At 46.4% G+C, this 26,013-nt stretch overlaps 1 protein-coding gene across 1 annotated transcript in view; it reads left to right on the top strand.

Annotated features, from left to right (window-relative positions):
• Positions 1–26,013, top strand: part of ATRX (ATRX chromatin remodeler) — a 1,138,900-nt gene that overhangs the window by 808,608 nt on the left and 304,279 nt on the right. Inside the window, exons 23-24 of the mRNA XM_069211061.1 lie at positions 15,821–15,951; positions 16,175–16,263. Of these exons, the coding sequence (XP_069067162.1) occupies positions 15,821–15,951; positions 16,175–16,263 (220 nt within the window). The remainder of the gene's footprint in view (positions 1–15,820; positions 15,952–16,174; positions 16,264–26,013) is intronic.

The following is a 26,013-nucleotide window of genomic DNA, read 5'->3' as shown; positions in this document are numbered from 1 at the left end:
ATGTCAAGGTCTCACCATCTCAACATCGGTCATCGACCCTGAAGCTGGGAGCGGTGCCAATGGAGTCCGCTATTTCTGGTGCTTGCCCTATATCTTCTGGGGCTCACCCTCCACTGCTTCAATCGGAGTGGCAGGGTTTGGCTTGTCAGCCTCCCATTTCCGATACCATTCCTATTCCCCAGTTGGATTGGTTCTTTGAATTGGACAGTGGTAGTGGCCTGGACTCCTCCCCAGCTTCCAGCCCCATATATTCCCTGGGTTGGCTTCATAGGCGAGTTCTGCTCTAGCAGACATGTTAAAGCATGAGTCAGAAGTGTTGCATTTGGACCTTCCTACTGTTCAATTGCCTACTGTCCTTCCTTATTGTGAGACTCTTTATATCTTCTTGGGGGCTGTATCTGGCCCTCCCCATGGCCTTCTGTTCCAACAGAGCGAGAAGCCAGACAGCTGGACGCTTCTGGTAGGCGTATTTTCTAGCTCTGCCTTGCGTTCAGTCAATACTTCCTTTGTATTTGCTTGCTTCTCCCATGTTTTGTGGCACTCAGCAGAGCATATTTTGCCTTCTCTGCCTGAGGAAGTGAGGAATGTTCTGATTCCCTTGGTACAGGATGGTAAGCAAGCTGCCAAGCCTAGTATAAGATGTGGTATGAACCACAGATTCTGTTGGAAGGGCAAGGCCTTTTCAATGGCTCTGCGTAGACGGGCATGGTTGCTTCCCTCCAGTTTTTCAGACACTGTGCAGGCATCTTACTTGACATACCTTTTGATGACACCTCCATTTTTGTGCTCATGCTGACTCGGCTTTATGCATGGTGGTGCAGGGTACTCCCCTCGTAGGTGCTTTTTCTTAATCTTATATTCCAACTTCATAGTGCATTAGTTGGTGGAACTGCCTCTGCAAGAGCATGTTTATTTGTACACCTAATGCCCCTGCTCTGGCATCTGTAGGAAAGACCCTTCTTTCTGGCATGGTTAACCCCACTTTTTGCCTGGTATCAGTGTGCTTAGACTGTTTTCACTGGGATCCTGGTAACCGGGACCCCAGTGATTGCGCTCTCTGCTCCAAATGTAGTTGTTTTGGTACTTCTTACAACCCACAAATGGAATACTGGTATGCCTCTAAGTCCCTAGTATATGGTACCTAGGTACCCAGGGCATTCGTAAACCAGAAGTCCCCCATGGGCTACAGCATATATTATGGCGCCAGTGGGAGCCCATGCAAGCATCCTTTTACTGCTGATCACTACACCAGGTCCTGTAAGTCACCCCTATTGTAGGTCCTTCAGTCCAAAAGGCAGGGTGTAGGTCCTTGTATGTGAGGGCACCCCTGCATGCGCAGAGGTGCCCCACAAACTCCATTTCCGATTCCCTGGATTGCTGGGAAGCCATTTAGCTATGTACTGACCTCTGCCTGTGGTCCAGCTACATAATGGTATCTCAAACCTAGTAATGTTTAGTATCAAACATGTTTGAATACTGATGCCAATATTGGTGGCATAATCCCATGCGCACTGGGGGCTCCTTAGAGGACCCCCCATCACTGCTCCTACCAGTCGTTCAGAGTCTGCGAGCTGCCCACGCTGCTTCTGCCCCTTAGACAGGATTCTGCCCTGATGCTGCTTGACCAGCTCAAGCAGGGGAAGGCAGAACAAAGGATTTCCTGTGGGAGAGGGGTGCAGCCTTCTCTTTTTAGGAATAGATGTTACAGGGCTAGGGCGGGGTAGCTTCTCCATGCCACCGGGTTTGTTTTGAAGGGCACATTTGGTGCCCTCCTTGCATAATCCGGTTTGCACCAGTCCAGGGACCCCCAGTCCCTGCTCTGGCGTGAAACTGCACAAAGGAAAGCAGAGTGACCACTCCCCTATCCATCACTACCCCAAGGGTGGTGTCCAGAGCTCCTCCAAGTGACCAATTGGTTCTGCCACCTTGAAAACAGGATGTGCAGAGGCCTCTGGGAGCATCTGACTGGTCAGGGTAGGTATCTGACATAAGTGACCCCCTCTGATAGGAGGTCACTTCAGAAGTTGTCCAAGCCCCTTTCTTGGGCTATTTTCGGACTCCCATGTGGGTAGGTCTCCAGATTCTTCATGCAAGATTCCATGAGGACTCCTCTGCAAAGACCTCTTATGCTCTTGGCCACCGGAGCCGCTGCTGGGCTTCACAGGAACCGAACAAAACTGAAACACCAAAGCGACCTCTCCTTGCAACATTGTTTCTGCGGCTCCTGTCAGCAACTTGCAACATTTCCACTGCTGTGTATCTTCTGGGGTTGTCAAGACTTTAGCTGCACCAAAGAAGCAAGAAGGAATCTCCCTTGGAGTGAAGGAGTCACTCCCCTGCATCCACAGGCACCTAAGGTAACGATGTCCGGCTGCTGGGATCTGTGGTTCTCTGGACTCGCAAAGATTCTCCAACACAGGTGGTGGTTCTGAAGGGTCCTCTTGGTCCTTTCTGCCTTCTATCAAACTTAAGAGATGGTGAGCCCTTGCCTCTTCCTCCAAGACAGTACCACTGTGGACCGCGACTGTTGCAGCATCCAAGGCTTGTTGACTCCTTCTCCAAGGGATCTTCAGGCTCCAGGTAGCCCCGGACACCAGCACTCCACCTCTGCAAGGACGGTCTCCTCTCTGCTGCTTCAGCGAAATGGGACTCCTCTTCAAGTGTGCTGACTGGGCCTGACTGCAACTTGCTGTGCCTGCTGCCAGTGGGTTGCTCGTGGGGGCTCCGACTGCTTCTGATAGCTCTTCTGTCTTCTCAGTCAGCCCGGACTCCCTTCCAAGCGTCGAGTCCCCAGGACCTTGCTGGTACTCTTCACCCCTGCAAATCTTTTTCAGCTCCACTTTGCATTTGATTGTTGGTGGTCCTCCTGACCACTCACCCATCTGCAATCTGGCAGCCGTTGAGTAGTAGCTCCTAGGTGACTTCAGGGACTTCTTTGCAGCTCCTGGGACCCACAGCTGGATGTCATCCATCACCACTCACCCGGACCAGCTTCATGATGGTTTCACTAAATACTGGGAAGTTTGGTATCAAACTTACCAACACAATAAACCCACACTGATGCCACTGTTGGATTTATTGTAAAATGCACTCAGAGGGCATCTTAGAGATGCCCCCTGTACTTCAACCAGCCCTTTAGTGCAGGAGTGACCGGTCTGTGCCAGCCTGCCACTAACAGACACGTTTCTGACCTCATGGGGTGAGAGCCTGTGTGCTCTCTGAGGACAGTAACAAAGCCTACTCTGGGTGGAGGTGCTTTACATCTCCCCCCTGCAGGAACCGCATTACTTGGCGCTGAGCCTCAAAGGCTCAGGTCTCCTGTTACAGTGCCCCAGGGCACTCCAGCTAGGGGAGATGCCCGCTCCCCGGACAAAGACCCACTTTTGGCAGCAAGTACGGCGCGAATATTAGATAGTACAGGGAGAAGTGACCACTCCAGCTAGGACCAGCACTAAGGTGTCCATAGCTGGAGTAACCCCCCTCTCTGCAAAATTCGTCTTGGCTTGGAGGACAGGGACCAATAGTGTTAGGTGTGTATGTCCCTCCCCAAAGGAAGTGATCACCGGAAGGGTGTGGTCACCCTCAGGGATAGTAGCCATTGGCTACTGCCCTCTGACTCCTGTAACAACCCTAGATCCAGGATTTAAGGGCTCACCTAAACCTCACTCATCAGGTTCCTGGTGCCTCAAGAAGAAAGGAGTAGGACTGCTAAGTCGACCCCAGCATTGAAGACTCCAGATGACAACTGACTTGACCCCAGCCCTACCTGCCTGTCTGCAGCTTCAAAGACCCCTAGTCCAAGAAGGTGACACATCCTGCAAGTCCAGAGACCTCTACAAGTCCCCAGAGGTTTGCCTGCCCAGCAGAGGGCCAAGAACTCCTGAGGACAGTGAGCCTGTCGAGAAGAACACACCAAAAGGACTCCAGAACTGCCCCGGATCCACAAGCACTGTCCACTCTGCACCCAAAGCCCCCGGCCCTAGTGCAGGTGGCCCACCGGTGCAGAGAAGGTCCCCAGGCATTGCTGACCTTGTGTCCAAACAACACCTGCAGCCTAAATCTGGAGGACCCCCTGACCGCGAGAGAATCGGACAAAGGCACCTGAAACCTCAAGGTTCCCCTGTACGCACACCCCCTCCCCCCCTGTGTTTGCACCCTGCACCCGGCCACCCCTGTGCCGCTGAGGGGCTGTGTAGGAAACTGGCCCTTTTAGTTAAACCCTCTTCCCCACACACATTTTTACTTCCATTGATGGTGGCTTGACTGAGAGAGTGCTGGGATGCTGCTAACCAGACCCTAGCACCATGTTCTTTTCCTAAAACTGTACCATTGTTTCCACAGTTGGCACACCTCCCGCACACAGATAAGTCTGTTGTAAAAGGTACCAGATGGTACCAACGGCCCTGTGGCCATGGAGGGTGCCTAAGGGCTGCAGCATGTTTTGTGCCACCCTAAGGGACCCCTCACCAAACACATGCACACTGCCATTGCAGATTGTGTGTGTTGGTGGGGAGAAAAAGGCAAAGTTGACATGGCATCCCTGTAGGATGTTGGCTCTGTATATACTATCTCAAAGTAAGAAATAGTGTGCCCACAGTCCAAGGGTTCCCCTTAGAGGTAAGATAATTCTAATGCTCTATTTTGTGGTAGTGTGGTCGAGCAGTAGGCTTATCAGAGGGTAGTGTTAAGCATTTGTTGTACACACACAGGCAATAAATGAGGAACACACACTCAAAGACAATTCCAGGCCAATAGGTTGTTATATAGAAAAATATATTTTCTTAGTTTAATTTAAGAATCACAGGTTCAAGATTTGAAGTAAACACATAAAATGCAAGGCACTTCACACAGGTAAGTTAGGAACTTTGAATAAAAGCAATATCAGATACAGTCTTTGTTAAAATGGCAATAAGCTATTTTAAAAGTGGACACAGTGCAAAAATCAACAGTTAGGTAAGTAATGGTTAGTTTGTCAGGTAAGTAGGACACTTACAAGTCTCAGTTCCTGGGCATAGGCAGTCCACCGTTGGGGTTTCAAGGCAACCCCAAAGTTACCACACCAGCAGATCAGGGCCGGTCAGGTGCAGAGGTCAAAGAGGTGCCCAAAACAAATAGGCACCTATGGAGAACAGAGGTGCTCCGGATCCAGACTGCCAGCAGGTAAGTACCCGCATCATCGGGGGCAGACCAGGGGGGGGTTTGTAGAGCACTGGGGGGGACACAAGTAGGCACACAAAACACACCCTCAGCAGCACAGGGGCAGCCATGTGCAGTGTTGGGAATCCTCCAAAATCAAGATGGAGGATTTCTAAAGGCAGGGGTCACCTCAGCTCAGGACACCTTGGGGGCTGTCCTGACTGGTGGGTGACTCCTCCTTGTTTTTCTCATTATCTCCCCTGACTTGCTGCCAAAAGTGGGGGCTGTGTCCAGGGGGCAGGCATCTCCACTAGCTGGAGTGCCCTGGGGCATTGTAACACGAAGCCTGAGCCTTTGAGGCTCACTGCTAGGTGTTACAGTTCCTGCAGGGGGGAGGTGTAAAGCACCTCCACCCAGAGCAGGCTTTTGTTTCTGTCTTCAGAGAGCACAAAGGCCCTCACCACATGGGGTCAGAAACTCGTCTCTCAGCAGCAGGCTGGCACAGACCAGTCAGTCCTGCACTGAACAATTGGGTAAAATACAGAGGGCATCTTTAAGATGCCCTCTGTGTGCATTTTTTAATAAATCCAACACTGGCATCAGTGTGGGTTTATTATTCTGAGAGGTTTGATACCAAACTTCCCAGTATTCAGTGTAGCCATTATGGAGCTGTGGAGTTCGTTTTTGACAGACTCCCAGACCATATACTCTTATGGCTACCCTGCAATTACAATGTCTAAGGTTTTGCTTAGACACTGTAGGGGCATAGTGCTCATGCACCTATGCCCTCACCTGTGGTATAGTGCACCCTGCCTTAGGGCTGTAAGGCCTGCTAGAGGGGGTGACTTACCTATGCCACAGGCAGTGTGAGGTTGGCATGGCACCCTGAGGGGAGTGCCATGTCGACTTAGTCATTTTCTCCCCACCAGCACACACAAGCTGGCAAGCAGTGTGTCTGTGCTGAGTGAGGGGTCCCTAGGGTGGCATAAGACATGCTGCAGCCCTTAGAGACCTTCCCTGGCATCAGGGCCCTTGATACCATGGGTACCAGTTACAAGGGACTTACCTGGGTGCCAGGGTTGTGCCAATTGTGGAGGCAGTGGTACATTTTAGGTGAAAGAACACTGGTGCTGGGGCCTGGTTAGCAGGGTCCCAGCACACTTCTCAGTCAAGTCAGCATCAGTATCAGGCAAAAAGTGGGGGGTCACTGCAACAGGGAGCCATTTCCTTACACAGCGTCCTACAGGATGTGTTTGGTGCTAACCTGTGCCTCCCCCTCCCCATAACTGCCCCAGGTCTGCCCTCCGAAGACTTGGGTACTTACCCACAGGCAGATCTCTTCCAAGCACCCCCCAGTCCTCATAGGATTCCATTGTAAACCCAACGCCAACTTTGACTTCAGCACCCAGCCAGCCCTGTGTTGCTGGGGGTGCACTTTTGGGGTCAGCCTAAACCTTGACCAGTGGACAGCCTAAATACCGAAGCCTGGAATCGTAAGTCGTGTACTTACCTGTTTTCTGTTCTAATACTCCCCCGGGGACTATATGGACTCCCATGGAAAATTGCACTGTCCACTTTTTAAATCAAAAATTGCTACTTGTAAACTGCTTTATCTGCTAAAACCAAAGTATCATTGATACATATGTTTGATATCTACTTACATCTGTAGTTACATGCAACAAAGATGCTTTTGGTTCTAGAAATAAAGTAACAAAGTATATTTTTGTCATATAAAAACATTGGCCTGGAGTTAGTCATTGAGTGTGTGCCTCATTTCTTGACTGTGTGTGTACAACAAATGCTTTGCACTACCCTTTGATAAGCCTAACTGCTCGACCACACTACCACAAAAGAGAACATTAGTAGTATCTACTTTAGCCTCTGTTAAGCCTCTGGGGAACCACTGGACTCTGTGCACACTATTTTATTTTGATATACTATGCTCGATGGCATGTTTAGCTGCAGATACACATGCTATACATTATTCCGCCATCTAGTGTTGGGTTCGGAGTGTGACAAGTTGTTTTTCTTTGAAGTCTTTTCGGAGTCACAAGATCGAGTGACTCTTCCTCTCGGTCATACTGCGCATGGTCATCGACTCCATTGTTAGATTGTTTTCTTTCCGCTGTCGGGTTCGGACGCGTTTCCTCTCTCTCCGAGATTTTGAATCGGAGACTTTAGAAAACTCCCTTAATCGTCGGTATTGTTTCGATAGCGTTTCCACCTAGCCTCAAACCGATAGTACTGTTGGAAACTAAATCTCGCCCCTTCTGGGCACGTGCGCCCAACTCGGGCCTTTTTGGGCCTACCGCATCGAAGCCTGATGGATCGGACTCCATTTCGATTTTGTCCTCGATGCCATGCAAAATTTCCCTACACAGACCAACACCTTATTTGTAATCTGTGTCTTTCTTCCGATCACAAAGAAGATTGTGAGGCCTGTCGATCGTTACGATCCAAGAAGACCCTGCGTGATCGGAGAGGCGGAAGATTGGAAATGGCTTTGAAGAGTACGGAACATCTCGACATGGAGGAAGAACGGGCGCAGACCGCAGTTTCCATCAGAGACACGGACTCCGAACAAGAATCTGAAGAAGATAGGACTATCACTGCTGGTCAGCACGTGAGTACGTCTGCCCCTACGCCCACTTATAATAAAAATAAAAAAAATCATCAAAGGTCTTGGGTACACTACTGCCAGAGAGCCATGGTTTGACCCGAAAAAAGACTCTTGTCGACCGACCTTCGGGTTCGGCGTCGAAAAAGGCCATTCTCTGTCGGTATCTGAGTCCAGTAAATCCATTAAGAGTTCTACTTCGTACTCGAACAAGCGTCCTCACTCCGAATCGAAGCCTCAACGCCCTGCTTCGGAGCTGAAACATCCAGCTGCATTTTCGGGACTGAAAAAACTACCCTATTCGGATCCGAAAAAATCTTCTTATTCAGAAGAGCAAGGACTTTCGAGCCATCTTAAACAGAGCTCAGAATCACTGCATGAACAGTCTTATAGACCTTCTGATGAGGACACCGAGATTCAACCTATCCTTGAGGTTATGGATGAAAGACGATCAAGGATTCACATCCCTAAAGAGACTGGCAGAATAATTATTGCACCTCCTCTACAAACCAAAAGGAAGCTGTCCATTCAAGAACAATTAGACATTGCTCCACCACCAGCAAATATTTATAAACAGAAGGAGAAGCCAGTACCTGCCCATACTTCTCCTCCTCATTCACCAGAACTTTCTTTTTCGTCTCCACCCATTAGCCCACCAGCTTTGCCTTCACCAACTCATTCGCAATATTCACATGGTGATACGGTTGATCCTTGGGATCTCTACGACCCAGATCCTATTCCTGACAATGACCCTGATTTATACCCTTCCAAGCCTTTTCCACCAGAGGACACTACTGCATACTTGCAGGTTGTTTCCAGGGCAGCAGCGTACCATGGGGTGATTATGCACACTGAGCCCCTAGAAGAGGATTTTCTGTTTAACACTATCCTCCACGCACTCAAAATATCAATGCCTTCCTATGCTACCTGGCATGGTTAAACATGCAGATCAAATATTTAGTGAGCCAGTCAAAGCTAGAGTAATAACTCCACGCATTGATAAAAAGTATAAACCTGCTCCTACAGACCCTGATTATATTACCCACCAAGTTCCTCCAGACTCAGTGGTATTAAGGGCAGCTAGAAAAAGGGCTAATAGCCCGTCATCCAGGTATGCTCCTCCCCCTGACAAGGAAAGTAGGAAGTTCGATGCTGCTGGCAAGTGGGTACGCATAGAGGCTGCCAACCAATGGCGAATTCCAAACTTGCAAGCCTTGCTAGCAAGGTACAATAGAGCCCACTGGGACGAGATGCAGGAACTCCTACAACACCTCCCAAAGGAACACCAAAAAAGGCCACAGCAAATTGTGGAAGAGGGTCAGGCCATAAGCAATAATCAAATACGGTCTACCCTTGATGCTGCAGCTACAGTAGCTAGAAGTGTCAATACTGCCATCACTATACGTAGACATGCATGGTTACTTTCCTCTGTTTTTAAACCAGAAATCCAGCAGGCAGTGCTCAACATGCCTTCCTAGTAGCCATTACTTCATTGTGAAGAGTTAGTGAAATACAAGCATTCACTCTTGAAGAACCTTTTTCCAAGTACACAAACATAAAGTTGTACTTAGAACAAATCCCAAATTTCTGCCAAAAGTAGTATCACCTTTTCACATAAACCAAACTCTGTAATTGCCAGTCTTCTTTCCACAGCCATACTCAATTGCAGAAAGAGCCCTTCATACTCTTGACCTCAAAAGAGCTCTAATGAACTATGTAGATAGAACCAAAGAATTTAGAAAAACAAAACAACTTTTTATTGCCTTTCAGCAACCACATTAATGGAATCCTATCTCTAAGCAAGGGTTAGCAAGATGGATTGTTAAATGTATACAAACATGTTACATTAAGGCAAAAAGACAACACATTCCACTAGAAAGAAAGGTGCATCAATGGCATTCTTAGGAAACATACCAATGACAGACAAATGTAAAGCTGCCAGAAGTCTACTCATACATTTCCAAACCATGTTGGGTAGATATATCGTTTCAAAGCAACAGGCCAATGTTGGTCAAGCTGTCTTAAGAACATTATTTCAAACAACTCCAACTCCTACAGGCTAGCCACCGCAATTTTGGGGAGAGTAACATGCCATCGAACGGAAAATGTCACTTACCCAGTGTACATCTGTTAGTGGCATGTAGTGCTGCCGATTCACATGCACCCTCCCTCCTCCCCGGAAGCCTGTAGTTGTTGCAGTTTTTTCCTTTTTTGTATGTGTAGATACATTTACATTTGCATGGATATCTATTCTTATTTACTATTTCTATACAACATTTATATTACTATAGTCTAGCACTCCTTCCTACACCCTTTTGCAGGAAAATTATGTAAGATGGAGTCGATGACCATGCACAGTATGACCGAGAGGAGGAGTCACTCGATCCCGTGACTCCGAACAGACTTCTTCGAAGAAATACAACTTGTAACACTCCAAGCCCAACACTAGATGGCGGAATAATGCATAGGATGTGAATCTGCAGCACTAAATGCCATTAACAGATGTACACTGAATAAGTGAAATTTCTATCAGGGCCAGCTTCCTCCATATGTCTACAAATATATTAGGTTTTAGACCTGTGCCTTATGTAAGGGTATTTGCATCTGTATCTACCTGATATCGAACTCCTTTTCATTCCATCTGTCTGTGTGCAGGTTGGAATTTTGCCATTTTTCTTCTGCTGTCTGAATTTTTTCTATCTGTCTGCACATGGTTCACCTCGTGTTTTGTTTGAAAAAAAGAAAAGGCTGTCCCTTTGGTTTCTTTTACACTTCTCGACCGCTCCTCCATTGGCATGGGGAGTTCCCCCAGATGGGCTCTGGGGCTCCGCCCTGTTTATTCTGTTCTGTACTGAAGGAGAAATGTTTAAATCTTATGTTTCCATTCTGAAACAAAAGGTGTGCTGTAGGGAAGTACCTAAAATAACACATCCGCAGTCGAACACTCATCTAGCAGGACTCTGCTGCACCTGAGCAGCTGTCTCAGTGAGGCTTGCTTCAAATACTATTTGCCAGGCTGATAAGTTTACAGTCCTGTTGGCAGTGCTTGAAATGGAAAAATGTAAGTGCAGGTACTCTGTGCCAGTGTACCTGCTTGTTTCTGATAAGTGCCAGTACTCTCCAATTAAAAGAATTAAATTTTTCTTTTCTTTTTTAGATGTGCCGGTACTCTCCCTATCAAAATAAAAAAGTACCGGTACTCAGTAGCTGACAGTTCTGGGCCATTTAAAGCACTGCCTGTAGGCTGTGAGGTCATCAGCTCAGCAAAATCATTGCCTCCTATGCTAAACTCCACTCCCTGATGACATGAATGGAAAGTTTGTCTCCGGGCGTTTCTGACTGAAGCCCCACAGCAATAGGGGCTGCATGTCCATCAGGGACTGAAGCAAAGCTTCCCCACCCTTTACCTGTTCATCAGGGGGTGCGCGGAATCATTAAGCCTTACTAATCCTTCCCCACTCTGGCAAGTTGTGTGGGGGTGTGTTTAGAGGCCAAAGGCGGCACGTTGAGCCCCGTAATCAGCGCAGTTTGCGAGTTTAGCAGACTAACTGTTGAGGTTCCTGACTCCGCACATAACAAAAGAACATCGCTGATAGGAGATGCAATAATAGAAAATTGATGGTGTCATTTTACGCCCCACCATTTTCAACCTTAGCAGCCACCACTGTCCATTAGTGTTCCTGGAGAAGTGCTATCTGTTTTTCATCTTTTTTATTCCTACTAGCGTTCAGTTTTGTTGATGATTTTGCCTCAGCATCCTGAGGACGCTTGCAGGCATTGCTCCTCTTCTTTAGTTTTTCTCTATGAACCTCCCTTCTTGGGTGTCCCCTTCTAATAGTCTCAGTGCTTTTTGCAATAATCTAGCACATGCAGGAAGGATGGAAGTAACAACAGGAGGTGCCGACTATGTAGCAGGGTGGCTGGGTTCTGGTCTCGACGTTAGCTTGACATCCTGTGATTTTGAGTAAATCACTTATTACACCCCACCCCATGCCGGCCGCTAATGAGTGTCCTTGTGTGATATGGCCGGTGCTCATGTAGGCGCTCCAATACCTTCGGGTTGGGATCACGCTATGTATATAAACCTGCAATTTGGGGCGTGGGATCTCTGCTTATTCTATTATTATTAAAAAAAATAATAAAGTAGGTCCTTGGCCCTCCTACAGGTCTAGCTCCCTTCTCAGAGCTATACCGGTTTATTTTCCTCTTCATTGTTGTCTAAAATAGGTCCCCCTTTTTCATTGCCATGTGCTCTGTTACCTAAGGCATTCCATGTCATTGTGCACTGTTCTGTGGTCTTCCACTACTCTTGAGTGGAACAAATGTTTTTATCACCCTTGTCTCTATTGTGCTGGTCTACTCCGCCTTCAGTTGGACTGGTTCCTTCTTCAGAATTTGGTGGACTTTGTTCGCACACCCATCTCCTGGGGTTATATTGCTTTGGTAGCTATTCTAAGGAAAGGAATCTGCGGCTAGTTGTATCTATCAAATGAACAAGTTAGTTACCTTTCGTAATGCCTTATCTGATAGAGACATAGATTGGCCGCAGATTCCTTACCGACCCACCCATCCTCCCTATTCTGCAAACAACTTTATTTTGCCTCACTATCCCTTGCTTGGTCTCATCCTACCAAGCATTTCCATTTAGCGGTGGTAATTCAAAATTAAATTTTTTCTCTTTAGCACACTGTTCCATTGCCAGTGCCACCTAGGGTGGCTCTGCGTTGGTGCGCGGATTCTAGTCACAAAAGGAGCTGACGTCAGTGCGTCGGAGGAGGGAAAATATGGATTCTGTCGACGTCCTATCCAGTGGTTGACGTTGATAGTCACACGGCACCTCTGCCGAAGCACAGAGGTACTGCTAAAAAATGTTTGCAGATCCAGTCTGGTGCCTGGGGAGAATTCTGAGGTAAGGAATCTGCGGCTAGTCTGTCCCTACCAGATAAGGCGTTACCAAAGGTAAGTAATTTGTTTGTTAGGGATGATGGCCTCCTGTATTGCCATTGTTCCCCACGTCAGGCTTCACATGCGTCCCCTACAGCACTGTCTGTTTCACCAATGGACTCAATCACAGGGTCACTGGGAAGATCTAGTATTGTTAGACCGCCATGCTCACCGGTCTCTGTAATGGTGGAACACCACCAACCTATTAAAAGGGCAGCTTTTAACATGATGCTTGTAGCTCCCATGTGGGCACGCCTGCCTTGATTTACCACACTATTGGATTTCTCAGTAGGTCCCCACAAAAGACTTCCCAACAGGCCAGACCTTCTCACTCAAAACCAAAGTCCATTCAGGCATCCAGATCCCAAATCATTCAATCCTGCGATATGGCGTCCAGGGTCATAGAGTTCGGTTACCTAGACCTCCCGTCAGAATGCATGGACATTCTCGGTTAAACTGGCAAACCCACTACCAGAGCATGTTCTGCTGCAAAGTGGAAACGTTTTGCTTGCTAATGTCAACCCAAACACAATAATCCCATTAAAGCTACTGTCCAAGACATTGTCTTCTACTTGCATTATATAGAGAAAGCTAATTACCATACACCTCCATTTGTTTACATCTCGCAGCTATAGCTGCATACTTACAGAACAGACAACATATATCCCTCTTTAAAATTCCAGTAATTAAAGCATTCATGGGAGGTCTTAAATGGGTCATTGCACCAAGATTACCCCTGCACCATCTTGTAACCTAAACATTGTCCTTACCAGGTGTATACGTCCTCCTTTTGAACCACTTCACTCATGTCCTCTTTAGTACCACTCTTGGAAAGTGTCTTTTTTTAGTCGCTATCACATCTCACAGACGTGTTAGTGAGCTCCAGCCCTAACCCTGGAAGAACCATTCTTCCAAATACATTGGGACAAGTTGGTTCTTCGCAACATTCCGAAGTTTCTCCCTAAAGTCGTCTCCCAATTTCATATTGACCAATCCATTGAGTTGCCTCCCTTATTTCCGCTACCTGACAGTTGCCAGCATAGCCCTTCACACTCTAATTATTAAACGTGCACTAAGGTTCTAAACTGACAGAGCTAAAGAGTTTAGAAAGACTAAACCGATCTTTGTTGCTTTCTCACTACCTCCTAAAGACAATCTAGTGTCAAAGAATAGCATAGCTAGCTTTCCTTGGACATGTACCCATAGCTGACATTTTCAAGGTAGCTACATGGTCTATGCCACATACATTTACATCACACAATTGTGTAGATGTACTTGCATGCCGGCAAGCCAAGGTAGGCCAAGCAGTACTAAGAACACTTTTCCAGTCATCTGCAACTTCCACAGGCTAGCCACCGCTTTCATGTAGTGACTGCTTTAGTCTCTGCAGAGCATATGTATCTATAGCCACACATACCATTGAATGGAAAATGTTAGTTGTACAAATATGGCCTGTAGTGCTGTAGATTCACACGCTATGCATTGGGTTCGGAGTGTTGGAAATTGTTTTTCTTTGAAGAAGCATTTTCGAGTCACAGGATTGAGTGGTGTCTCCTTCTTGGTGATAACTGCGCATAGGCATCGACTCTTTGTTAGATTGTATTCCGGCAGGCGGGTGAGAAAAGGAGTGTAGAGAAAGTAAAGAGAAAGATGTCCACGCAAATATAACTACATATGTACAACTATATACAAGTATATAACTAAAACGGCCACAGGAGTCCGTGGAGGAGTGACTCAACAGCGCTACATGCCATGAACAGATTATTACTGGGTAAGTAACATTTTCCATCATTCAGATAATAAACATTTGTTTGGTGTATACATAAAAGGATTAAAAAACAAAACATTGTTATTTGGTTAATTTTTGTATACGTCTCTTCTACCTCTGTTATAGTAGCCATTTTGGAAAATGGCAGAAGGGTTGCTCTGAGGAGTTATTTTCTGTCTCTTTAAGACTACTTGAGCTCCCCCCCCCCCCCAAACCTATGTTTGCACAGCAAAATGAAGTATGCATGTCTCTTGGTTCGTGAAATATTATATCATCACTGCAACACATCTGTCATTTTGAAAAAAGTCATCCAAAAAAAAATCGGCCTGGATCAGCAATGTCTGCCCAAGCTAACTTACTTCTCTAATGATCCAAAAACACAAATCAAAAGTGAAAATCCCTGGACATCAGTTTTTTTACTGAGGTATATTGGAGACTGGGATTATGTGAGCTCATTCCGCCAAAGCTAAAGCTGCAACCACTGAGATGTTCTGGTCCTGGACATTTGCCAGGCACCAACATGGGCTGCTTTACACACGTTTACAAAGCACTACTTCGTGGCCATTGAGGCCCGTAGGGAAGGCATTTAGCCCGTTCAGTCCTGCAGGACTTCCTTGTGTGAAATTGGCCCACAGACCCACCTTCGGGGATGGCATTGCTTGTGCACCTATCCTAAGGTAAGGAATCTGCGACTAGAAGTCTCTATAACCCCTTATCTGCTAGAGACTATATCTAGCCGCAGACTGCTTACCAACCCACCCATCCTCCCTGCTCTGCGAATGAATTTCTGAGGACAGGGCTGTTCCCTTTCAGGGCCCTAGGTTTCCACACCAGTGGTCAGTGTTCTTCATGGCTCTGCGCTTCTAGCACGTAAACTCGTAAAAAGAAACTGACTTCAGCACACCTAGGTGGCACCTATATAGGTGATGCGGATATCACAGAGCTGAACGCTTTTGAATATAACTTTGAGATGTTTTCTTGGGTGAAACTTAGAATGCCTACAAAGTCAATGGCTACGATCAAAGGATTTCCAGCAAAGCTTATACATTACATATGTACAATTGTCAACGTGCATGTCAACTGCTATTGGTATTAAGTAACTCATTTGTATTTAATTAATTGAAGAACAAATATCTTTGGATTTGCAGTTCTAGTTTTTAGCATAGCTATACTGATATTTTATTAAGTGTTCACTCTAAGTTATTGTGCACATGGACTGGCAACAATGATTTCTCATTTACTGTATTGTGTTTGACTGATACTAGACAAAAACATAAAGATTTGGGTTTCTAGTAACACTATGGAGATTGAACTTGTAGTTTTGAAGTGTTGTCTAATGTATTTCTAATATTTAGGTGCAAATTTTGGTGGCGAAGGTTCACGAGGTAAAGCGGGAACCAAGCTCTTCCAAGATTTCCAGATGTTGAGCAGAATTTGGACTCACCCATGGTGTCTGCAGCTGGACTACATTAGCAAAGAAAATAAGGTAAGTCAAACGTCAGCACACTTTGCGTACGTTTTCCAGAATATAACTTTGCACAAAGAAAATGTATTTCTTTTGCTACAGCTTATTTGTAGCAGTAATATTTCAAGATTTTATAATAGTTTAAAAATGTATCGTTTGTGTGTTGTGGTTAATGGTTAATTTATTTTGTAATATATAATTATTTACAAGATGTATCATTTAAAAAAATCCATTTATTTTTCAGGGTTATTTTGATGAAGACAGTCTTGATGAATTCATTGCTACAGATACAGAGGAATCGTCAATGAGTGCTAGCTCTGATGAAGAGTCCAAGTAAGTTTATACTTCATACTGTACCTAAACTAGTTTGTGAGCTTATGGCTTACACATGACCGGACACTTTGAAAATTCAATCTCAATCACCCAAGCAAAGGAGTATTGACCCACAATATCTGACTAAACTTTCAGCAATTAAAATTGCTACCGTTATTTTTCAGAAATGTCGAAGTGCTTTGTTGGCTGTTAGTTTTAATTTCAGTTAAAACACCTCATTAATGTTGGCGTTATTTTTCCAGCCTAAAATGTTTTTATAGGGTTGTTTTCTTTGTTAAGCAAAGCAGTTATGACTTTTCTTTCCTAATAGAGAACCTATCATCATTTTGAAAGATATTTTTTCTAAGTTTCTGTATATTGATGCATTCTTTAATACTAAACAACTCTGAGAATAATTACATTATGTAATGTTAAACATACAGATCTATAGATTTAATGACTGCACAGCATTAATTTAAATTAACATTTTGCAATAGCAGCTTGCCTAGGGCAAGCATGATAAAATATATTGTGCATCTTCTTGTCTTAATTTGCTTATTCATGACATCTTGGATCTGAATTTGGAGTACTATGAATGGTTCAGGAGAATGGAATGTTGTTTAGCAGACCTGATCAGTTGAGTATAAGCCCTCCAGAATTTTAGAGAAAGCAGTATTCAGATTTCTTTGTCAAAGGTGCAGTGTGTCTTGCTTCAGGCTTCCACATTTCATATCTATGACGGAATGTGGAAACAATAGTGGGGAAGGTCAGCGATGTTTTCTTGATGCTTAAAAAACATATCTTCAGAAAACACATAGTGCAGTGTGATTCAATAGTGACGACAATTGTCAATCACTGGACCAGCATTACAGCTGCAAGTGATGAGATTCGTCAAGTTACAACTCTGTCAAAGACTGAGGAGTTGACAGAAAGTTCCTCTCTAAGACATCACAAGTGACTGCAGCAAGACAGAAAATCTTCAGAGATGACATTAGCAAGAAAGACAATTTTCAAAGGAGAGTATTGCCTTACCATCAGATAGAAGCCACATATTGACACTGTCTTGCCTGACCTCTGGACATAACATAGTGCACATTTGTGACAATGCCTTACTCACATTCTAGATTGTGGAGTGAAGCTTGACACAACTGACAGTGCTCCTAATAAAATTTCAATGCAGCATCTTTGAGAAATTATAAAGTTTAGTATTACCAACCAGGCTTTATATGGGATGTAGGAAAGTGCCCTTTTGGCATGGTTACCCCCCCCCCCCTACTTTTTGCCTGATATTGATGCTGACTTGACTGAGTCTGTGCTGGGATCCTGCTAACCAGGCCTGAACACCGCTGTTCTTTCCTAAAACTGTACCATTGTTTCCACAATTGGCACACCACTTGTAAAAGGGCCCTGTGGCCAACAAGGGTCTCTATGGGCTGCAGCATGTATTGTGCCCCCTTCAGGGACCCCTCATCAACCACATGCACACTGCCATTTCAGCTAGTGAGGTTGCACGTCCCACGTTAAAGCTGGTGAAAGCAATTGAACAGGCACCATACCCTACAAACAAGGAGCATCTTTGCTCATTTCTGGGAATGGCTGATTATTTTGCCATGTTTATTGATCACTTTTCTAATACAACAAAAGTTCTAAGAGAACTTTTTTTTTTATGTCAAATTTATGTGGACAGATGCTTTCAGTGAGGCCTGAGATCCTATTAAATATTGCATTGTAATTTCTGTACTGTTAAAGCTTGTTTCATAACCATTTGTACCATCTTTGCCCCAGACGTCAGTGCATATGGCATGGAAGCAGGGTTGAGGCAGAAAAGCAATGATGAGAAAAGAGTGGTGGTTTTGGGATTCTGAAAGCATGTATATAGTGTGTAGGAAGCTCTGCATATACTATATCAAAATGAGATATAGTGTGCACCGAGTCCTGGGGGTTCCCCAGAGGCTTAACCGATACTAAAGTAGATAATACTAATGCTCTCTTTTGTGGTAGTGTGGTCGAGCAATTAGGCTTATCAGAGGGTAGTGCGAAGCATTTGTTGTAGACACACAAACAATAGAAGAAGCACACACTCAATGACGTAACTCCAGACCAATGGTTTTTATATAGTAAAAATATATTTTATTTATTTTTAGAACCACACGATTCAAGTTGCAGGTATTTCAATGGATCCGTATTTCACACATGTATCCATAGTAATAGAATCGATAAGTCATACACTTTGAAATATTTGCAATAATCCGTTTTAAAAATTGATAGTGCAATTTTCGAAAACAGTTGCGGGGTGGGGGTAGGAGTTAGAAAGTTTCACAGGTAAGTACTTGACTTACAGTTCCAGTCTCCGAGGGTTAAGAAGTCCACCGCCGGGGGTTAAAGTTAACCCCAAACACCAGCAACACGGGGCCGGCCAGTTGCAGAGGTCAAAAGTGAAGCAAATTTAATGTGGGCTCCTATGGAGACAGGGGCCATTCTGAATCAGATCTGCAGTCACGTAAGTACCCACGTCTTCAGAGAGCAGATCTGGGGGTTTAGAGGAGCACTTGGGGGGGCATAGGTAGGCACCAAACCTACATCCTCAGAGGCCCTGGGGTGGCCGGGTGCACGGTGCAAACAAGATGTGGGGTCTCCAATGATTATCTATGGGGGAACCCGGGGGTCACTCAGATGCTGCAGGCGAGGTCCAGGGGATCGTCTCGGGCAAACCACAGGCTGGACAGGGAAGAGGGCTGCCTGCTGAGCGTTGCTGCACTGGAGGTCGGGTTCTCCAAGGCCTGGGAGCCTGCGGGTGCAGTGTGTCTTTAGACGTTGGATATCTTCGTCCAGAGCTTTCGCGGTCAGAGGGTCCTTGGGATTACCTCTGCAGGCGTCGTCGTGGAGGGGTGGAGAGGTCATCCCAGGATGGGCACTTGCTCAGAATCGCCTGGGGATCCTCTCTAGCTGGTTGGGCCTCCTGGACATGGCCCGTGGGCGTCTGGTGCAGAGTGTTCAGGACTCGGGCATTCGGCATGAGGCTGGAGTCCTTGGTTGTTGTTTCTTCTTAGTCAGGGCAGTCCTCTGGAGTTTAGCAGAGGTCGCTGGTCCTGCTGGATGCGTCGCTGTCCTTTTGCAGGTTCTTTGAAGCAGGAGACAGGCCGGAAGGGCTGGGGCCAAATCAGTTGTTTTCTTCATTCTCTGCTGGGGGTTTCAGCTGTGCAGTCCTCCGTGTCAGGTCAGCAGGAATCTGGTGACTTAGGTTCAGGGAAACCCTTAAATCCTGGATTTAGGGGTGTTACAGGAGTCAGAGGGCAGTAGCCAATGGCTGTAGTCCCTGAGGGTGACTACACCCTCCTGGTGTCCACTCCCGTTGGCGAGGGGGGACACAGGCCTAACCCTATTGGGCCCTGTCCTCCAAACCAAGACGGAGGATTCTGCAGGGAGGGGGTCACTTCAGCACTTCAGCTCTGGACACCTTAGGGGCGGTCCCAGCTGAAGTGGTCACTCCTTCTTGTTTTTCCTAAGTTTCCCGCCAAACTTGCCACCAAAAGTGGGGCTTTGTTTGGGGGGGGTGGGGGCATCTCGACTAGCTGGAGTGCCCTGGGACACTGTACCATGAGGCCTGAGCCTTTGAGACTCAACAGTTCCTGCAGGGGGGAAGCACCTCCACCCAGGGCAGGCTTTGTCTCTGGCCCACACCCCATGGGGGTCAGAAACTTGTCTGCTAGTGGCAGGCTGGCACAGACCAGTCAGTTCTACAATAGAGGATTGGGTAAAATACAGGAGGCATCTCTAAGATGCCCTCTGTGTGCTTTTTAGAATAAATTCAACACTGGCATCAGTGTGGGTTTATGGTGCTGAGAAGTTTGATACCAAACTTCGAGTATTCAGTGAAGCCATTATGGAGCTGTGGAGTTCGGAATGACAAACTCCCAGACCATATACTTAATATGGCCACACTGTACTTACAGTGTCCAAGAATGGACTTAGCCACTGTAGGGGGATATTACTCATGCAGCTATGCCCTCACCTGTGGTATAGTGCACACTGCCTTAGGGCTGTAAGGCCTGCTAGAGGGGTGACTTACCTATGCCACAGGCAGTGTTCTGTGGGCATGGCAACCTGAAAGGGATGCCATGTCTACTTTGCCTTGCCTTTTTTTCTCCCCACCAACACATACAATCTGCAATGGCAGTGTGCATTTGCTTGGTGATGGGTCCCTTAGGGTGGCATTACACATGCTGCAGCCCCTAAGGACCCTCCCTGGTCACAGGACCCTTGGTACCACTGGTACCATGTATAAGGGACTCTATCTGTGTGCCAGTAATATGCAAATTGTGGAAACAACGGTACATTTTTATGGAAATAACACTTGTACTAGGGCCTGGTTAGCAGGATCCCAGCACACTCTGTCAAGTCAGTATCAATATTAGGCCAAAAGTGTGTGTGTGTGTGTGTGTGGGGTGGGGTGGGGGGGGTTGTAACTGCAACAAGGGCCAGTTCCGACACAGTGTGAATAGGTAGAAGCACTGGCGTGTTAGTGGGCCAGTAATCATTTGAAAACCGGTTTGGGCACCTCTTTTGTACTTGGAATAGGTTGCAAACATGTTAATATATATTTTCTCTACTAAAGGTGGCGGCAAACCTAAATGCAGGTTGGCCAGGTAGTACTATCATTTACAAGATTTTTCATTTTCTGTAAAATGTTTTTAAAAACAAAAATATAAATGCTGATTGTCAAAATTGCCCTTAAATACTGTGTAGGAGGAGATGAGGAAATAGGAGTCAGGTGAAAATTGTGAAATAGCTGTGAATGTGACTGAACTCTGCCAAGGAAGGGTAAGCAAAGAAGAATGGAGGTGATCAGGATGTGGTACTAAAGGAACTTGAAGATATGTGGTCATTGATGGCTTAGTGAATAGAACACGATAGCATTTTGAAAAGTTTTAAGTCCACTTGGAATTAGTTTAATGTTGAAAACCTGCTGTTTCTGGAGTCTTAAAGAGAAAAGTTACTAGAGTTGTTATATGAGGGACATGGGAGTATGCCCGCTTTTGGTGGCCAGCTTTTTACAAGCAGACCAAGCAATATGACCTATTTTGTGACATTTGCCAGCAAATTAAAGGGCCCACCACAAACATCTCTCCTAATTTCCAGCAAACCACTACAATGTGTGCACCTAGACCATTGTGGTCCTTTATAACCTGAGAGTGCTTGCAAAGACATCCTAGTTGCTGTTGATACTTGTTCTAGATTCCTGTGGGTATGGCCACAACGCTAGGCCAACGCTTAGATTGGTATTTGATTTGCTGGTCTTTATCGTTACATAGGCGGTTACAGCATTCCACTCAGACAAGGACCCTGTGAATCAGAGGAAAAGAACATGATGCAAAGTATGTCACCCATAGCACTGATAATGAAGCTTTCGCAAAATAGCAGCTGATAATGAAATTAAAACAATGCCGCTAAAAGAAGCAATAAAAGGAATAAAAATGAATACAGAAATACAGAGCATAAAACTAGGTGAAAGGGCACAGGCTGCAAGCCTAAGCCATTACTGTGCCTAAGCAACTAACTCAAATGGATCCACAACAGTGTTTTTCCACCAGGGGGGTTGCCTAGCATAAATTTTGACCAATAATCACATCATTTTAGAAATGTTTTGCTGATGAACGGCATTAAGCATCTTCAAGCGGCCTTGTCTCATCCTCATGAAAATGGACAAGTTGAGAGTTTTGTTTGGGTGACTGTAGAAAGTGTACAGTTGACTGTAGAAAATGGGTTGTTTTGGAAGAAGGAAAACTACCATGGCATTATAGAACAAAACCGCATGCTGTCAGTGCATATTACCATTTGCCATGTTCGGTGGAAGGGAGCATGCCCTGGATAAATGATCAAAGAAAGGATTGTTATGATTTTTCTGAAGTGTGTGAGAGGGTATAGTGTAGGAGGCTGGTTCCGTTTACAGTGTACCCCTATGGTGTGGCATCCTCTACTGAATCCAGGCAACCCATTAGTGATAGTGAATAGGTGTCCAGATAGCAAAAGCTCTCTAGGGGTAGCTGAGGCGAGCAGCTGAAGCATATCCCAGAGGAATGTAAAGCACTTGCAATGCTACAGTAGTCCGACAGAAACTCACTCACAAAAAAATAACCACACAAGTGTTGTAAAAATAAACAATACTTTATTACAGCACTACTGCTAGACTAGCATTGGTATTTTTCCCTTTGGAGATATCTACACACAATAGATACACAAAATAGCCAACATAAATAACATAAAATATACAGGGGTCTATGGGAGGGCCACACCATATACTAAGAAAGTGGAATGTGAAATTGTGAACCCAACCAATTTAAATGTGGTAGTTACCTAGAGTCTGGCGGTAGATAAAAACAGCAGTGGTAAGTACGGTTAGTGTCCCTGGCAACTATGTGCAAGGTAGTCACCCACCCATTCGTCCCATAGGTTAACACAGAGTTGTGGCTGGAGTTCGTGGGTTTCAGGACCCTTCCCAATGGACCCCGAGGAAACCAGCAGACAAAAGGAAGGTTGGAGAGTGCACCACTCAAGGTGTACCTACTCCAGAGGACCTGGATGCAGAGGGGATAATGGACTCTCCCTGAAGTTGGGATTCCTCGGATTGTCCAGCTGCTATCACGACTCTTGGACCCAGGGACGGATTCCCTGGCAAATGCAAGCAGGAGCTGAAGAAGTGTTTGCAAAGGTTTGGGGACCAGCAAGATGCAGGAAGACTTTACCCTTGAGGGGAGTCAGGACTGGCCCTCAACACGCATGAAGGCCAGACGAAGTCGTAGAGCCCCCTCGAGTGACCCTCAGGCGATGGACATATGGAATAACAAGGAGACCTCACCATCACAAGACAGAAATCCCACGTCACAGGAGTTGCATATCAGGGGCTGATCTTAGAGTTTCAGAGTGCAGGAGGCCAGAGCTTCTTGGTGCCTGAAGATCTCCTGGAGGAAGCATCAGCAAGCCTTGGCAAGTGCAACAGTTGTGGTGCAGAGGGGCTCCAGTCCAGTGGCAGGAGCAGGGACCCACAGTCTCCCAAGTTGGTAGGAAGACAAGCAGGGCTCAGAGGAAGCCACAGACTCAACCCCTGCGAAGAAGAGCAGTTTGATGATGTGGAACAGCAGACCCCACCAGCCAGTCGACATAGTCCGTGGTTGCAGGGGAGTGACTCTTTCACTCCAATGGAGATTACTTCATGCTTCCAGGTACAAACTGAGTCCTTGTGACCCTGGAGGATGCACAGCCTTGGATGTTGCAGAATTCTTGCAGGATCTGGAAAAACAATGTTGCAATGGGTCTTCCTACCAGAAGCTGATGTGTTTTGGTTCCAAAGCAGGCCAGCAGCCGTTCCAGAGGCCAGGAGCAGATGATGTCTTGCAGAGAATTCTTTGGAGGGTCTTGCTCGACGAATCCGAGGACCCACCCATGGCGGAGTTCTTATGTAACCCTAAGAGGGGATTGGTCACTCTCTAAAGTGATCCACCTTATCATGGGAGTCAGGGACATCATCTTCCTGGCCTAGCCAGTCAGAAGCTCCCAGGGGCCTCTGCCCACCTTCTTTCCAAGATGGCAGAATCAAGTGGCCACCTGGCAGAGCTCTGTGCATCCCTTGGGGAGGAGCTGGACAGGGGGGTGGCCACTCCCCTGTCCTTTGTGCAGGTTTGCACCAGAGCACGAACAGGGGGTTCCTGAACTGGTGCAAACCAGATTATGCAAGGAAGGCACCAAATGTGCCTTTAAAAGCAGTCTGGTGGTGCTCAGAGACCACCCCACCCCAGGCCTTAGACACCTAATACAGAGGGGTAGTGGTCACACCTCTCCCTTGCAGGAAGTCCTTTGTTCTGCCCCTCCGGCCTAAGGCTGGCTCACCAACAGGAGGGCAGAACAGTGTCTGGGGTCAGCAGCAGTGTGGGATGGCAGCTAGACCCTGTAAAGCTGCACAGGCAGAACTGGGGGGGTCCTCTAAAGAACCCCCAGAGTACATGGTGTCATGCACCTAAAACAGGGATCAGTGTAGTTGCATGATTCCAACATGTTTGATACCAAACATGCGTAAGTTCGGAGAATCCATTATGTAGTTGGACTTCTCGTTTTGACCAGTGTCCACTACATACCTCAGGATGGCTTTCCTGTGCTTACAGAAATGGGCTGGGGTCTTTAGGGGCACCTTGCTGATGCAGGAGTACCTTCACTCTTGGAGACATGCACCCTGCCCTTGGGCTGAGTGGCCTACCAGAGGGGTGACATATTGTCTAAGTGCATTAACCAGAATCGTTGTGAAAGGGTGCATGCACCATTTCACTCAGGCTGCAATGGCAGGCCTGCATTCACAGTTTGCATAGGGCAGAACAATATATGCTGCAGCCAACGGGAGATCACTGATGTACCAGTGCCCTGGATACCTAAGTGCCGTATACTAGGGACTTACATGGGTGCACCAGTATGCCAATTGTGGGTGCAAAAGGTATACCAGCAACCAAATTTAGAGGAGAGAGCAGTCACTGGGGTCCTGATTAGCAGGATCCCAGTGAACTACAGTATAAACACACTGACCTCAGGTAAAACGTGGGGGTAACTATGTTAGAAAGATGGCTTTTTCCTACATAACCCCCTCCCAAACGAAAGCGGAGACTAACCTTGCCCAGTTGAGTCTTCATTATCTAAGTTGAAATATCTGGAGAGTCCATCTTCATTGGCTTGGTTACTCCCAGGTCTATGTTCTACTGAAAAGTCCATCCACAGAAGGGAAATAAACCACCTCAAAAGTTTGGGGTTCTCACCTTTCATCTGTTTAAGCCAGAGGAGGGGCTTGTGGTCTGAACAATCACGTGAGTGCCAAACAGGTGTGGCCTCAACATCTTCAAGGCCCAGACCATAGCAAAGGACTCCCTCTCAATGGCTGACCAACTCTTCTTTCTGGTGGTCAACCTTCTGCTGATAAAAGCCACAGGTTGATCCTGGCCCGCTTGATTTAATTGTGATAGCACTGTTCCTTTCCTATTTCAGAAGCATCAGTCTGGAAAATGAATTGTTTGGAATAGAATAGGCTTTTGAGAATTGGAGGTGAGCACATAGCCTTTTTCAGGGTATCAATGGCCTTGTGACAGCGAAGTGTCCACTGTACCTTTTTGTCATCTTTCTAGAAGTGAGATCATTCAAGGGGGCTGAATGGAGCCATACCCTTTTCCAATTCTTTGGTACTACCCAGTCAGGCCCAGAAAAGCTCTTGTCTGGGTAGTTGAAGCAATCTAATCCATGATGGTAGGGGTTGAACTTGGCCTCCACCTACCAGGTGGCACAAGTAAACCACTTTACTCTGCCCTATCTGGCATTTTGTAGCCTTGATAAGGAGGCCTTCCTTTTTCAGGGCCTCAGGTACACTCCTGAGGTGGAGCAGGTGATCATGCCAGGTGGAGCTAAATACAGCAGTAGCACCTAGATATGCTGCACTAAAGTCTTCCAGGCCTGCCTGAACTTGATGCACCCACCTCTGGAATGTGGCAGGTGCATTTTACAGACCAAAGGGCATCACTGTGAAGTGAAAATGCCCACCAGGAGTGGAAAATGCTGTTATAAGCTTGACAGCATCAGTTAGTTTATAGCCTGCTCTCAGATCAAAAATGCTGAGATACTTTGCTGAAGCCAGAGTATCAGTCAGCTCATCTGCTCTAGGAAGTGGATGGGCTTCAGTCTTAATGACTGCACTGAGGCCTCCCTAGTCTATTCAAAACTTTTTTTCTCTTTCCACCCTGGGAG

The sequence above is a fragment of the Pleurodeles waltl genome, chromosome 2_1, assembly GCF_031143425.1.
Source record: "Pleurodeles waltl isolate 20211129_DDA chromosome 2_1, aPleWal1.hap1.20221129, whole genome shotgun sequence".
NCBI classification, from domain to species: Eukaryota; Metazoa; Chordata; class Amphibia; order Caudata; family Salamandridae; genus Pleurodeles; species Pleurodeles waltl.
Note: the sequence above shows the minus strand (reverse complement) of the source record. Positions and strands in the feature narration are given on the sequence as shown.